The 14,345-nt window shown below is 41.9% G+C and overlaps 1 protein-coding gene and 1 long non-coding RNA gene across 2 annotated transcripts in view; one reads left to right on the top strand and one right to left on the bottom strand.

Moving 5' to 3' along the window:
- The window catches only part of LOC109310478, an 18,788-nt gene extending 12,687 nt beyond the window's left edge, over positions 1-6,101 (top strand). Inside the window, exon 3 of the long non-coding RNA XR_002101213.1 lies at positions 5,685-6,101. This is a non-coding gene — a long non-coding RNA (uncharacterized LOC109310478). The remainder of the gene's footprint in view (positions 1-5,684) is intronic.
- Positions 6,102-9,696: 3,595 nt separating this feature from the next.
- LOC109310332 (guanine nucleotide-binding protein G(o) subunit alpha) overlaps positions 9,697-14,345 on the bottom strand; it is a 215,058-nt gene continuing 210,409 nt past the window's right edge. The window contains exon 7 of the mRNA XM_019535414.1: positions 9,697-10,844. Within this exon, the coding sequence (XP_019390959.1) occupies positions 10,657-10,844 (188 nt within the window). The 3' untranslated portion in view covers positions 9,697-10,656. The remainder of the gene's footprint in view (positions 10,845-14,345) is intronic.

The raw sequence follows: 14,345 nt of genomic DNA, 5'->3' as shown, positions 1-14,345 counted from the left end.
AAAAAAAAAAGGGTGGTAGGGTGGTACACGTGGTGGCAGCATGTGCCGCCTGAAACCAGAGCTTGGCCAGCCAGAGCTCTGGCTGCTGGCCAGGCTCCATGTGCCTGGATTGCCACTGCTGGAGCCCTGGAAGGACCCCAGGTAAAGCTGCTAGGGCCAGCCCAGGTGCTGGCCCCAACCTTCCCTACCTTGCTTAGGGCAACTTGCTATGTGCCAGAGCATTCATGCAGGGGTTGTTTCTGGGGAATGCAATTTCCCACTCATGGGAATGCACCCTAGCATATTAATAGCTAACATCCCAGTTCAATATCTGTCTAACTGTAACAAGGTCACCATAGGGTACAGTATTAAAACAGTTTCCCAAACTGTATAGCCTTCATTTACTGGAACAGTTCAGGACCTATCAGGTAAAAATCAAGGAGTCAAGTAGGATAATAGATCCCACTGAGGAAGCCTATTACCCTGCCATACTTTAGACAGCTGCTAGCAATGCTGTTAGCTCATTGGTCTCTAGGAATGGTTACTGTCAGGATGGATCCAAGCAGTACCTACCCACACTGATCAGATCTAAACTCCTCCTCTCCACACATAACTAACTTTTCTTTTTATGTGTCCTGTATGACAGAGCAGGGTTTGAAGGTTACTATTTCTATGACTAGCCCCAACAACCCACAGGCAGACTGCTCATTTCAACCAGTATTTGAGATATAGAAAAAGGCACTTCTGTTAGTCCCAGTACTGTACACAAGAATGAACAGATTGGTGCACCCTGAGGTGGCTGATATAGCTGAGACCATAACAGCTGCTGCTGGTGGCCATTCAGAGTCTGAGGCACAGCAAGGCAAGAAGAGGAAAATCAGTCTAAATGCTCAGAAGGATGGAACTATCATCACAGAAGGTGGGGAAGCTAATGGGCCACTCTAAACCTGCAGTGCCCTTAAGGCACCACATCCAACATGGGAGCTTTCACAGTCTTGCTGTTCTGCAACATCATGTGAAAGGAGATGAACACATTTAACTTCTACTGTGCCAGCTTACTTTTGGAGTTCTATCACATAGGAATATAGGACTGGAAGGGGCCTTTGATTCATCCATTTCAGTTGCCTGCATTTGTAGGCAGCCATATCATATAATCCTGTTTACATTAATCAAGCTCAATTTTACAACTCTATTTTGGATTTTGTTCTCCCTATGCCGATTGATGGTGCCCAAGTAGTGAAGTGATCTTTCTACAGGTCTGGAAACATGAGTTTGAGCCCATCTGGCCCTGTGCCAAAGGCCACCCTACTCAACCCTGCTGTAATTGGCACCTGTGGAGGAGACAAAGGCAGCTGGAATTTATGCCAGTCTCACTGCTCCTTTCTGCACCACTGGCTATGGAAACTGGCTTGCCTTAACGATGCTAGCCTTATGGGCTGCTGGGCTTGTGAGAACCTGGGACCGTGACTTCTACTGAAAGAGGCTGTTCCAAGTACATTTCATTGTCACAAATGATAGGTAATCTGATTATTTAGCATGGATCCCCTGCAGTGTCTTCCACAGTGCTTGAGACTTGAACTCCCACCAATATTTCAAAATCAAAGTTTTAGTAGCCCTAGCATTAGTTAGCAGGCAGCTCTTTCAGTCTAGAATTGCTCCTGCTTCTTCTTGTCATTCAGTAACTTGGACATAGCTTAACTTGTGACAAGTCTCTCTGGGTTGTAACAGATTTAAAAGGAGGCAATCTTTCAAAATCTATCACTACCCAGAAAATGGCAATTAATAACTATGCCTAAATTTACTGCAGTTCACCATATTTCAGCATGGGTGACCTCTAGTGTGGCTTCATGACTTCCTGGTTTGACCACAGACATTTCTACAATAGATTCATTTTTATAATCACATTTCTAGCAGTCTTTGGAATAGTTTCTCCATGGGAGATGGTGGAAAACTGACCAAATGATTAATTTGCAGCTATGCACTAGAGAAGAGACTGTAAGGAAAAGTCTGACGGCTGGATCATTTATGTTGCTTTGATTCTGGACTACACTCCCCAGTCTATATACAAAGGTGATAGTGTAACCTCCCTGTGTTAAAGACAAGTTAGCCTTTAAAAATATATGTGAATATTCCAACACATATACTTGCAGTGCAGTTTTATTGCTGGGGTCCAAATGGTGCTACCCTTCTGGGAGTTGTAACTTACTATCTAATGGACACCTCTACATGTGCATTAATGCACTGTGGTTACTGCACATTGTTTAGTACTGGTAATAACAGGTACTAACTAAATGCACAGCAACTGGCACTACTGTGCAGTAGTGCCAGCATGTGTCTTTTAAGAGACACTAATGTGCTGTAGATTAATTCTACTGCACATTATCACAACAGCATGGCTTTCGCCATGGTGCACTAATCTGCAGTAGAATTAGTCTACTGTGAATTCAGCATCTTGTGTAGATGCACCCAAAGAATCCCACTGATATCAATGAGACTGTATGCAGTAAGATACTATGGTAAGGGAGTAAGCGTGGCACAACCATCTAAGTACTTATTTGCTGCCTCCAACTCCCTCATTAACAAAATGTTTTTCAGTGTATGATGAAACCACTGTCTCATCCAAGCTGCATTTTCATGGAAAACCATACTAGCACACTCAACAAAGAGAACTAAGTGTGTGCATACTGCTGCACATAGTGTGGGCCAAATTCTCCATTAGTGTAGTTCCACTGATTTCAATAGATCTGTGCTGATTTATATCAGCTTGAAGATCTGAAGCCAATTGGGAGCCTCTCTTCTTTTGCCTCCCTGCCCCCTGCTACTGCCAGCTCTTCGCAGGTTTGCTAATGCTAATTCTGCATTCTGGAACTTTCAGGTGATGACCATCTTCATCTAATAATTTGAGTAATTTAAAAAAAATGTATCTTCCAAAATACATTAAAGGAACAGCAAAGAATCTATGGCAAATTTCCATACTAGCTTCAACATTCAGTTAAAATCATTAGTTGATTTTCATGTCTTTATTTTCTCTCATAACCTAATTTGGTTGCAATGGTACCAATGTGATACAAAGTCTATATTATTTATGTGTGTATGTGTTGCAAGTAAAACTAATTCTGGGACTCCGAGAGAGATGAAGGTAGAATGCTGCAGTGTAAGGAAAGACCTATTTATTGTTCAGTAAAAGGGTTTTAGGAAAGGTGGACTGTATTTTTACATTTTATTTATATGTTGTACATGTAATTATTGATATCACTTAAGTAAACAATAAGAATTGGGTAAAATGTTGTCTGCACAGGGCAACCAATTAAAAAAGAACTGGAAGGAAGGATGGTGATTGCTGATGAATAATGCCATTTTGGAAGCAAAGTCTATAAATACACAAGGGGAAATGGAGGAAGAGCAATTAAGTGATCTGCTCAAAGCCACAGAAAAGCTCATGTCAAGAGGGGCAGAATTAGCACTCACAGCTCAGAAATGAGAGCCCAAACTGCTTGGCCATAACTATGTGTAAAGTGTAATTGTATTATTATAACAGTGAGGAGGCTCCCATGTTATTAAGTAGTGTAGTTCAAGTTGATTTAAATTCTGTTTACTTCACCAACATTATCCAAGAAATGTCATATGACATCAGCAATTACATAAGGAGTGAGGAATCTAAGGCAGCATACATACATTTAAAAAAAAATCCATCTCTTCTTTTAATGGAGTATATTAAAGCAGCTTCCTAAAATATCCTCCCCTTACCCCCATCAAGGTGTGAAGTAATCAAAAGCGACTGACTCCCTTTAAGGGATTATGGATGAGTTCCTGCTCATATTAAAAATGCAAGGGAGTTTTGCCACTGATTTCAGTGAAGTCTAACTTTCCCCTAGGTTTTGAAATGCTGCTGAAGATGATTTCCACTACACTTTTTTTCTCACTTACTGTATCTCCCCATCATGTCATCATCATTATGCAAAGCTGTGGGAAATGCCCAGCAAAGGCCTAATTGAACTGTAAGCTTGGATCTATACTTACTTGGGAACCTACTTCATGAATAAATGATCAGGTGAGTGAGCGCAAGTCAAGATTTTATGGACGTGCACCAGTCAAATAAGCATACAAATATTCCAATTAGGCATGCATTGATCTGTGCATGCAGGGCAAAAATGCAAATGCTTGTGTACAAACACAGGAAAGATTGCAACGGCAGCAACATTTGATCAACTACTGCTTGAAGATGGTGTTTATGACTAACTCTAGTATTATTCAGGAGAAAATCCTACTGTCTTTATTGACAACTTTTGCAGCCAAAATATCCTGTTAATCTCACCGGGTACTTTGCTTGAGTAAATTCTGAGTTCGGACCATAGAATCAGCCCTGTAACATCAATCTGTGCAAAATACATGAGACACAAACCATCTGCTGTAAAGAGCAAGAGATTGCTCTGACCCACCACACACTATTTTAATCTTTCTAAATCTTTGAGCATCTGATTCCAGGTAAAACTTTCATGGACCTGACATGCTGCTATTCTGCAATCAAGTAGTGTAACTTACGTGAGCACAAAGTGGGTGGAAAACTCTATTAATCAGAATGGCAGCAATCTGCACTCTGTGCGCTTACAAATGATGACACAGGGTGCAGTGTGGCAGAGAATTGGGCCCTATGAATTAGCACCATCTAGCGTAAGAACAGATTTCATTACTCTGCTTACTACAAAGGGTAATACCCCACCCCCAGCTAGGGGAAAACCCCCCAGCTCAAACTGCAAGTGGTACTATTGCTGCTTCTGTTACAACTCAGTAAAGGCCAATGCTTTTCTACTTGCTGTCAATCAGATAAAGTCTTTGGTCCTTAACATTAAGTAAGTTTAGCATTTTGTTTGGAGCTGAATAATTACACATGAGATTAGAGACCAGCGTTGTACATTAAAGATCATTAGATAAACAGATGTTGCTCCACAGAGTCATTGTTCAGATTATGTGCATCTCCTACACTATATTAGTACACTTCCATGGTTATAACTATGTGTTGATTATAATATTCAGATTTTTGGCCCTAAATCGGGAAATCAAAATCGATGTTGCACAATGGCAACATTTTAGGATTGATATCATTTTCTCCATCCCTTGTCAAAACACCCCTCAAAACAAGAGTTATAGTTGTCTTTTTTTCCTTTGATTTTGCAAAGTTATTTATCACCTTCCAGAAGCCCTTCAATGTAGGAAGAACTACAGGGTTCTTCAGGGCATGTTGCCTTGAGCAGTAAAACAAGTCAACTACACAGCTTTCATTAGGCTGCAAAATTTTTATTTTACTAGTACAACCTCAGTGAAGGAAGAATGGCTCATCCGGTGTTGCTGGTCTAACTTTCCTGTGGTCTTCCTGTCTCCACACTGTCTGCTTACACACTGAGTTCCTGGTCCTTCACAGACTTAACCATGTCTCATGGGTAGTTCCACTGATTTCAATCACAAGGTAGTAATACTAACTAAACAACTGAATAGGTCTTTGCAGTATCAGGGCTCAAGGGATTTTCAAAAGGGGCCAAGAGAATTAGACACCACATTCCACTGATTTAAAAAAATCCCGGTTAAAATAAGTGCAATTATATGTGCATATCTTGTATCCATGAGTGGTATCCTGTTGTTTTAGATCTAATACTGTAGAGGGTGCTAGAATTATACAAAACTGACTACGGAGTTAGTATCTATGAAAGTAGATACAGGAGGTTTAAAAGCTGGAAGAAGAATACTAATCAAGCTGCCTGACTCTTCATGAATGCTGTTCCACGGGGAGGTATTTTTGAAGCATAGGCTGAACTTTGTTTTATGGCTATGGAGAGAAAGAAGGCTCATTCTTCTTTGCCAGCCAAGAGCAAAGACAAAACTACAATGGAACCATTGCTGTTATTGTTGCAGTTACCTGCCCTCCCAGGCAGTGACTGTTGACTACACACAATAATAAATATTATTTAATACTTTAGATTTTAGAGATATGTTAGTTTGGGCTGTGATCATTTTGTAATGCTTTTAAAAATATGTGATTTCCTATTCATTTCTTATATCTTGAGGACACTGTTTGGCAGAATTATTGGTGCAGGTTAGTCACAGATATCACAGAAGCCCTTGGAAAATCTAAATTTCCTGGACTGAGACTTTCCAGTTCTTCATGTATCACTCTTTTCCTCATCTGCTTCCCCCCCCCCCCCCCCCCCCACCTTTGGCAACTCATTCAGATCCTTTTCCTTCCTCCTTTCCAACTTCAGTCTTCTGTTCTCTGCTCTTCACATCTTTTCTCTTACAGTTATCACCAGCCATTTTCACCATGCTTGTTTCTTTCACTGATTGCCACCTACTGAAGCCAAACTGGCTATGCTGACCAGTTAGGCCAGTCATCATTTTTGGGCCTGGGGACACAAGCTGAATGAAAATCTGGGTCTCATCTGTGTCAAAGGCACTCCAGAATACCCTGGGAATGAGAGTTCATGAAAACTGAATACAGAAGTCATTCAAGGACCTAAGCCTGCTCTGGGTCTCTAGCATGGCATTTATAGCACACTAACTGCTGTAGTATGTTGATGGAATCACACTGTATTGTAATGGTCTTTAAAAGTAATGTGAACTTGAGTCTAGGAGAGGAACCCAATGTATACAGCTTTTAAAAGAGTAGAGGTCTGGTCTGGCTCTTATTTTTTAACAAACCAGTTCAGCATCTCTAGTTAGCAAAATGGAGGGGGAAGAGGTGCAGGGAGTAGCCTAATACAGGTGACCCTCACCATTCACGGGGGATATGTTCCTGTGATCCCTGTGAATGGCAAAATCTGCGAATAGGCAGCTGGGGAGGCATGGCTCTGGTGGCGGCGGCAGGAGCGTGGCGGCAGCGGCAGGAGCTCCTGGGGAGCTCTGGTAAGTGTTTAAATTATATTTAAAATGTGGGTTAGGCATCCACATATATTTGAAACTGCGAATGCTGAACCCGCAAATACCGAGGGTTTCCTGTATTATCCTTCTTAGCCAACCATCAGCTTTTGGGCCATGAAAACCAGTATATTTTCTGTCATAGAACTTGACCTTGTCCAGAGCTATCAGGTACAGGCTCACACAGATCAGAATCACAGATCAAGCCAATGGGTCCATGTACAAAATGACAGATCTGTGATACAGAGCTAGGGATCAGCAGGATCCCTCTTGTCCTCCCTTCCAAGGCAACATGATACAGGGGATCCTGAAATGTGATTTCCTCTCATTGATGCCACTTGGGACGTCCACAAAGTCTTTTAAGGTGGAGCTTTAAGCTTCCTCAGAAGTGCCTGTCAGCAGCAGTAGGAGCATGCTGAACTCTATATCTCCTCTCATGCTACTGTCTTCACTTCAGCTGCACACTATCACTGCAAGGACAAACACCCAAGCACTCTGGCCCCTGGTGGTGGCAGCAAGCCACTGAATCACTGCCAGGTTTTATTTTTCACCCTTATACCTGCAGACTTTGTTCTTCTGATCCTCATTAGCCCCCCTGCTCCATCTTACTTCACTCTCCAAATCTGTCCTCTGCACACCTGTCACCCTCCACTTCTGTCCCTCTATCTTACATTCTCCCTTCCCACTCTATTGCTTTGATCATGTTAGCTTCCTGTTGCCACTCCCATAACAAAGCTGCCTTGGGTATAAACCAAGGGTGCTCAATCCCCAGCCTGCAGAGCCATGTCATCAAGCTTTCAGGGCTCCCCTTGGATCCAAAAACCTTGGCAGCAGGGGACCTGCCAAAAGAAGTATGAATTGCTGTTTCCCAGACACCAAATTTCAGAGCCTGTGGGGATCCTTGTTGGTGGCTGAGTGAATGTAGCTTGAGGGTGTGGGGCCAGTCCAATGCAAGGTCCAGTCGGATGCATGGGGCCTGACTTCATGCAGGATCCAGCCCACAGACCTTCCTTGCACCACTCATGGCATGTGGGGCTGGAAGGTTGAGCACCACTGGTTTAAACAACTCATGTAATTTATATATATATATATATATTAAAATTATGGTTAAAGGGAATGTTTATAATTTTTTTCCATATGCATGTGCATCGACATAGACAGAGCAGAGAAAAAAAGTCTAAACCAAAATCCCAGGTCTGAACACTACTGAAGTAGATGCATAGTGAGCTATAATTTTCTATAACAGACTAAACTCAACACTTAATTAGGGTCTCAAACTCCTCACTGATTTTTAGCCCTCACCCTACCTGCGACTACAGCTCTCTGGTAGAAGGTCAGCCCTTGCTACTGTCCCAGTTTCTGGTGGTATGGCTGTTGGTTCTCCTGGCTTCAGAGGCCAAAGGTCAAATTAAAGCAAGGCATCTGTTGACCAAATAAATATAAATAAAGGCAGATTATTTTCTTCGGAATCCTTACTAACAACAGTAGCTACAGAATGTTCTTCAGATATGAGGCTGATAACTAAAGGACACTGAAAAATGTTCCACAAAAATGTAGGACTCCTTTTTCATGGTGACAGGGGTGTGTGCTAACATAGGTAAACTGCATGTTTTGGGTAGGTCTAAAGAAGCTAAGAAATTTCCAGCAGATTTTTAAAGAAATTAGGTGCCTAAAGATGAAAAGCACCACTAGGCCAGACTCTTTTCTTTCTAAGTGGTCTTAGGAACCTAAGTGTGATTCCATTCTATCCTATTCAAGTCCAGAAGATCCATTAATGCAGCTACTTTTGTAACATACCTTAAGACTGAGTCATAAAAAAGCAAGGAGAAGGAGGAACTACCACTTTTGCATTAAGTGTTTTCCAGGGACTTGAGCTGGAAGGAACAAAATAGCATTTAGGCACTTAAAACCACTTACACACCTAATAAGTAGAACAGAATCTGGTCCTCAGTGTGTTTGAAAATACATGTACTCCAATTTGCAACTTTACATGTCTAAATATGTTTTAAAAATCTGCCCCTTAGCAACTTTGTAATTGCTGAAGGTGATGGTAAATTTTAAAAAGTGGCTATAGGATATAGGAGCCTCAGTTCTACCTGAAAACTGGTGAGGCAGTTTAGAAGCTTAATGCTTGCTGACAATCAATAAGATTTAATCTCTTATAGGTCAGATTTTTAAAGGTATTGAGGTGGACAAAGATGCAAACAGGAATACAGTGAAAAGCTCCCTGGACACTTCATGCCCAGGGATTCCTTTTGGGAATGGCCAATGAAAATTGCCTTTACACTGGGAAATTTATTGCTGATGTGAATCTGGCAGAGCTGGCTCCTGTGTCATCCACCTGCTTCTGCTCAAGCTTAGGGGTGGGCTACCTGAGGAGAGAGGGCACAGTGTGCATAGCTGAAGGCACCAAGGAGCACAGTTCTGCCATGCTAATTCTTCCAGGCTTAAGATCCTTTGGAGTCCTAAGGGCAGTGATACAGCTTACAGCAAACCCCTCAGATAGTGGCATAACTTGGGCACTAGCTCTGGATGTCGATTCAGAGAGGATGCCAGAAAGGCAGGCCCCAGGAGCGTGTGCTGCTGCAACAGCTGTGTTGGGAGCTTGTGCCAAGGCCATGCTGGCATTGCTGCAGTCTTCATGGGGAGATAAGCACTCCCTCCCAACACTGCCCTGGGCACCAAAATTTAAAGTTACACCTGTGGCCCCACATGATCTAACTAATGCTGGTGTTGGGCTGGCACTGCATCAGGAAACCATAACTAGTTTCCTGATAGACCTGTGCTGACCAGAACCTGGATGCAGGAAAGAACAGGGCCCAGTGTGTATTTTGTTTATACTTAGTCATACCAGGAAACGTACATGATTCAGGACTTCACTCGGAACAATGCTTGTTGCTAATGTCTCGTTACATGAGGGTTGTTAAACAAATATCTAGCAGTTGCCCAGTTACAGTACGGTAGCTCTGCAGTATCAAGTGAAGAGAATAAGGATATATGTAGAATCAGAATGGGTTATTGAAAATACTAGAGAAATATTTTAACGTTAATTTTGAAAACTTGAGGTAAAACTGTTATAGGTAACAAACATTTTACAATGCTTAGTAGCTTCTGTTACTGGGCCTGTCTTAACCGACACCAGCAAACATCATTACAGCTGTTTCATGTATCCAAATATTTTTCTAAAAGAAAAAAAATCTAGTATCAAACTATTGTCTCTGTTTCCTAAATTGACCCTTTCAACTTTGGAATAGAAGCTGGTGCCAGAAAGTGCCTCCAAAGTGATTACCTTTCATCTGGAGTATCCAGAGAGAATTTAAGAAAAACATAAACAACAATGGAAATTAAAATATACCTCAATTTTAGGCAAATAAAAAAGTGTTTAAATTTCAGATTTTAATTTTGATGTAAGCTAGTCATACAGCTCTGAGAAATTGATTTTGTTTTCATGAATGAGCCTTTTTTGGCAGCTGAAATGCAGAGATAGTTTTAGCTCCCTCTGCGGTATCATGAACACTGGCTGCCATTCCTGAAACTGAACAAGGTGAAAACAGATGTAACAGAGGAATTTTTTTTAAAAAGGGGTGGCTAGGGGAAAGCAGACCTTTCTTCAGAGGTTCTTGGGGACAGAAAAAGGAGGGGAGTTTATGTAATTTTTTATCATCTTCTCCATCTTATCTTTTGGGAGTGGGGGAAGGGTAAGAGAAACCCATCAACCTGAATGGGAGTGTTTCCAGGTGTACGTAGGGAGAGGAGACAGAGAAGAAGGGTTTAGTAGAGTCCGCATCCGCGCAGGTTGTTGGCAATGATAACATCTGTCACTGCATCGAAGACGAACTGGATGTTGTTGGTATCAGTGGCACAGGTGATGTGTGTGTAGATCTCCTTGTTGGGGGACTTGTTCTTGCTCTCATACTGAGACTGGATGTAAGCCACAGCCTCTGTGAAAGAGTTAGGGCCTAAAAGAGAATCCAGAAAGATTGGGGAAAGCACATTAAAACAATTCTGAACACCGGGCTTGAATCAGTTTTTACTAAAGACATGGACATGTATTAGCATTTTGGACAAATATGGTTGGCTTTTTACTGGCCTGTTGGGCTTCCTAAGCTATATTCAAAACAATCTATGCCACTGATTCCCTGAGTAAAGATAAGTGGAGTTACACTGGTACAAAACTGGAGCTGATGCCACTGTGGGATTCCACTGTGTGATCCCAGATATGGTTTTGTATATTATAGTGTACTGAGGTAAAATGTATGGGCAGTCAGTGATGTAGAGGATGAGGTCACTAATCATTAAGTTCATTCTGAAGAAGGAAGTAGAAGGAATTCTATGCAATGTTGTCAAAAAACAGTGATTGCACAGGAAAGGGGACAGGCTGTTCATCTTCAGAGTGTTCAAAATTTGGTGGAAAGACATGGTGGTCTGTTTTTACAAACGTTTTTACTCATGTTTATGAAAAAATCATCCCCTCTTTTTGACCAGTGTTATAGTTGTCATTTTATTTTCAAATATTCACGAAAATTGTTGTTGACATTTCAGATGTAAAAGAAAATGGGATAGATTTTTCACAACACATTTCATGTGCAATCTGAAACTTGTTCACAAACAGAGTTCCTGTTTTCATTCAAATCTAGTGGCTGTTTCATGTCACTGCAGCAGTCACCTTTTTGGTGACAGTACAGCTCATGCTATATCAAGAAAAACACTAGGTGTTTGCATATGTCTTCTGTATATAAAGGCTTTTAGTACATATGTGTTTATACTGATCACATTTTGTTTTAAAAAGTTCAGCAGGGGGGCAGCATGTAAATATCCCGTTTTCCTGTTTATTTATTTATATTTTCCGGGCCAGATTCCAGGGTAGATAATTCATTCCATTTCCACACGATTCCATTTGGTCAGGCCATGTGCCTAGGTTCTTAATGTTTGTCTGGAACTGACAATCTCTGTAAAGCAGGGGTGCTCAGCATCTGGCCTGTGGGCCAGATCCAGCCCACACAGCCATGTAACCTGGACCTCAGAACTCTTCACAGGTCCAAAAACTTGGCGGCAGAGGAGTCTTAATTGCTGCTTTCCTGCTGCCAAATTTCTGGACCTGTGGGGAGCCCCACTGTCTGGATAGCAGGGCTCTGCATGTGTGTTGCCTCAGTCCTGTGCATCTGTAATCTATTCTGTGTAGGAGATCCAGGAACCTACTCTGTGTAGGATCTCGCCTGTGGACTGGCCCCCATGCTACTCCTTTGTCCCCTGGGTCCAGAAGATTGAGTACCACTGCTGTTAAAGTGTTTTCATCTGTTAAGCTCCAGAGGTGACTACATTTTATTGCTGGTGGCATGTGATTTTTTTAGTGAAGAATTCCAGGGTCCTCATGGGTTGAAGTTGAGCCATTATTACGCATTATTTCTAAATAAATAAACATTATTATATATTTTCAGAGAAAGTCCCGTATGTGGCTGACTTTTTTAAAGTAGAGTCTAAAGCTCTTATTCAACTGAGCACTTAAGCACATGTTCATGCCCATTTTTGTTGTCAGTGGAAATTAAGCCTGTGCTTGCTGACGAATGTGTGCTTAAATAAAATGCTTAACAGGGACCTGTTTCTACCCTAGGGGCTCAATAAATATTACAGGGATTCAACTCCCATATTATTTGTTTGTCATGCCAGTATGACTATAAGGGATTTTTTATGAAGGGAAAATTTGTCAGCACGCTGCTTGTCAGCGTAAGGATTTAATCATCGGATTCCCACCGAGAGCAATGGAGGATCAATAACTCTGACTCATGATAAAGTGCACCCCTGTGATTCTGATGCTGCTTTGCTAAGTATTGTGCATTAGTTAAAAGCCTAGGTAAATTAAGGAGAAAGAAATGGACGGAGCTTTAGCATAAAAAGGCACCTTTGTGGATGTATTCGTGTAACAGTTCTATGTCAGTCAGCAGAAATAATTGTCACTTGATACTGATACTTCATTTTATTAAAAGCATTTTGTGTAACCAACTTTTTCATCTTATAAGCCTTCTGTGTGATTTATAGGCTTATCAATTATTCCTTTTGAATTCTAGCGCAACTCTCCATATCATGTTGCTTTTCCACAATGCCAGCTTCCTGGGACTCCCGTGCTAGTTCACCTTCTCTAGCATTTGCTCCCACTGAAATCTCATCTTGGCAATGGAGGCCCTGTTGCGCAAATGGTTCTGCATGAATTAACTTCAAGCTTAGAGTTAGGTTCCAAAGTAAGAAAAAAAAAGTACTTAAAATTAAACTCTGAATGGCTGAACCAGAGACTGAAAGAGTCTCATGTGAAGGTGGGCTCTTACATGTTGGTTCCTTCTTTTACTTGCTCCCAATAAAGTCAATGAAAAGGCTTCCACTGAGTTTTGAGGCAGTTAGAACAAGATGGCAGATTATTGACTAAAACTGCATGGTTATCCTTATGGTTTTTGATATTCTTCTATCTTTCTAAAAAAGCAAAGCCTCCAAGACCAAGCCTGGGTAGGAGTTATTTCTCTTTGCACATTGACTGCTGTGTTTGTCTGCACATTGAACACACAACTAACCCTAATTGTGTCCTGCAACAGCACTGTTGTGCACTGTTTTGGCAACACAAAGCAGCCCAGAAGTTAGGCAATCCAGCCCTCCAAGCTTTCTTTCTTATTAGGGCAATTCCTAGATCATTCAGAACCTGTGTATTGGCTCTGATGCCCTCCACTCCTGACTGCTGATAGTGGTGCAGCAAAAGGGGAAAATAATGCATGAGGCTGAGGCTGAGGCTGAGGCTGAGGCTTTCCTTACATTCTGGTAGTTCCCACTTCCAGAGTAGTGCTTTGTGATCTCTACAATTTAGAGCAGTCTGTAGGATACTCTGAATTATATAAGGCTGCCAGCTAGGCTCAGAACTGAGGGCACTGCAGAAGTGACTTAAAACTTTATGATGTGTGCAGATGTTTGTTGCATTGACCTGTGATCGTGTGATTTACTTTAAGCCACATGATGATCATACATTTGGAGTAGCCGTGTGCATGTTCACTGATACTGGGAGTGATGCCAGGAGCCCAGTACAAGTAAGTTGGGGTGGGGGAGGGGCAGGTGGAATCAGGGGAGCTAGCAAGAGCCTGGGGAGGTGTCTGTCTGCAGGGGTGGAGGTCTGGGGACTAAAAATAGCGCCCCCAGGGTCAGGGGGGTAGGAAGAGCTCAGCCTTGGAGCTGAGGTGAGTGGCTGCACTCTCTCAGCCCTGGGGTTGCTTTCCAAATGTGTGAAGGCGTTTACTAGATCAGGGTAACCTGTTCCCAGTCTAACTTAGTTCACGTCCTCAGGTGAATGAATTTAGATCAGGGCCACCATTTGTGCTTCATGCAACCTCTCTGAATGTCCAGACAGATAAGCACTTGACTAGTTAGGTTTATCTAAATGTAATGTCTGCACATACCCTTCTTTGTTTTTCCCTGCTTGTTTGGCT

This window comes from Crocodylus porosus, unplaced genomic scaffold (assembly GCF_001723895.1).
Source record: "Crocodylus porosus isolate Cpor-Errol unplaced genomic scaffold, CroPor_comp1, whole genome shotgun sequence".
NCBI classification, from domain to species: Eukaryota; Metazoa; Chordata; order Crocodylia; family Crocodylidae; genus Crocodylus; species Crocodylus porosus.
Note: the sequence above shows the minus strand (reverse complement) of the source record. Positions and strands in the feature narration are given on the sequence as shown.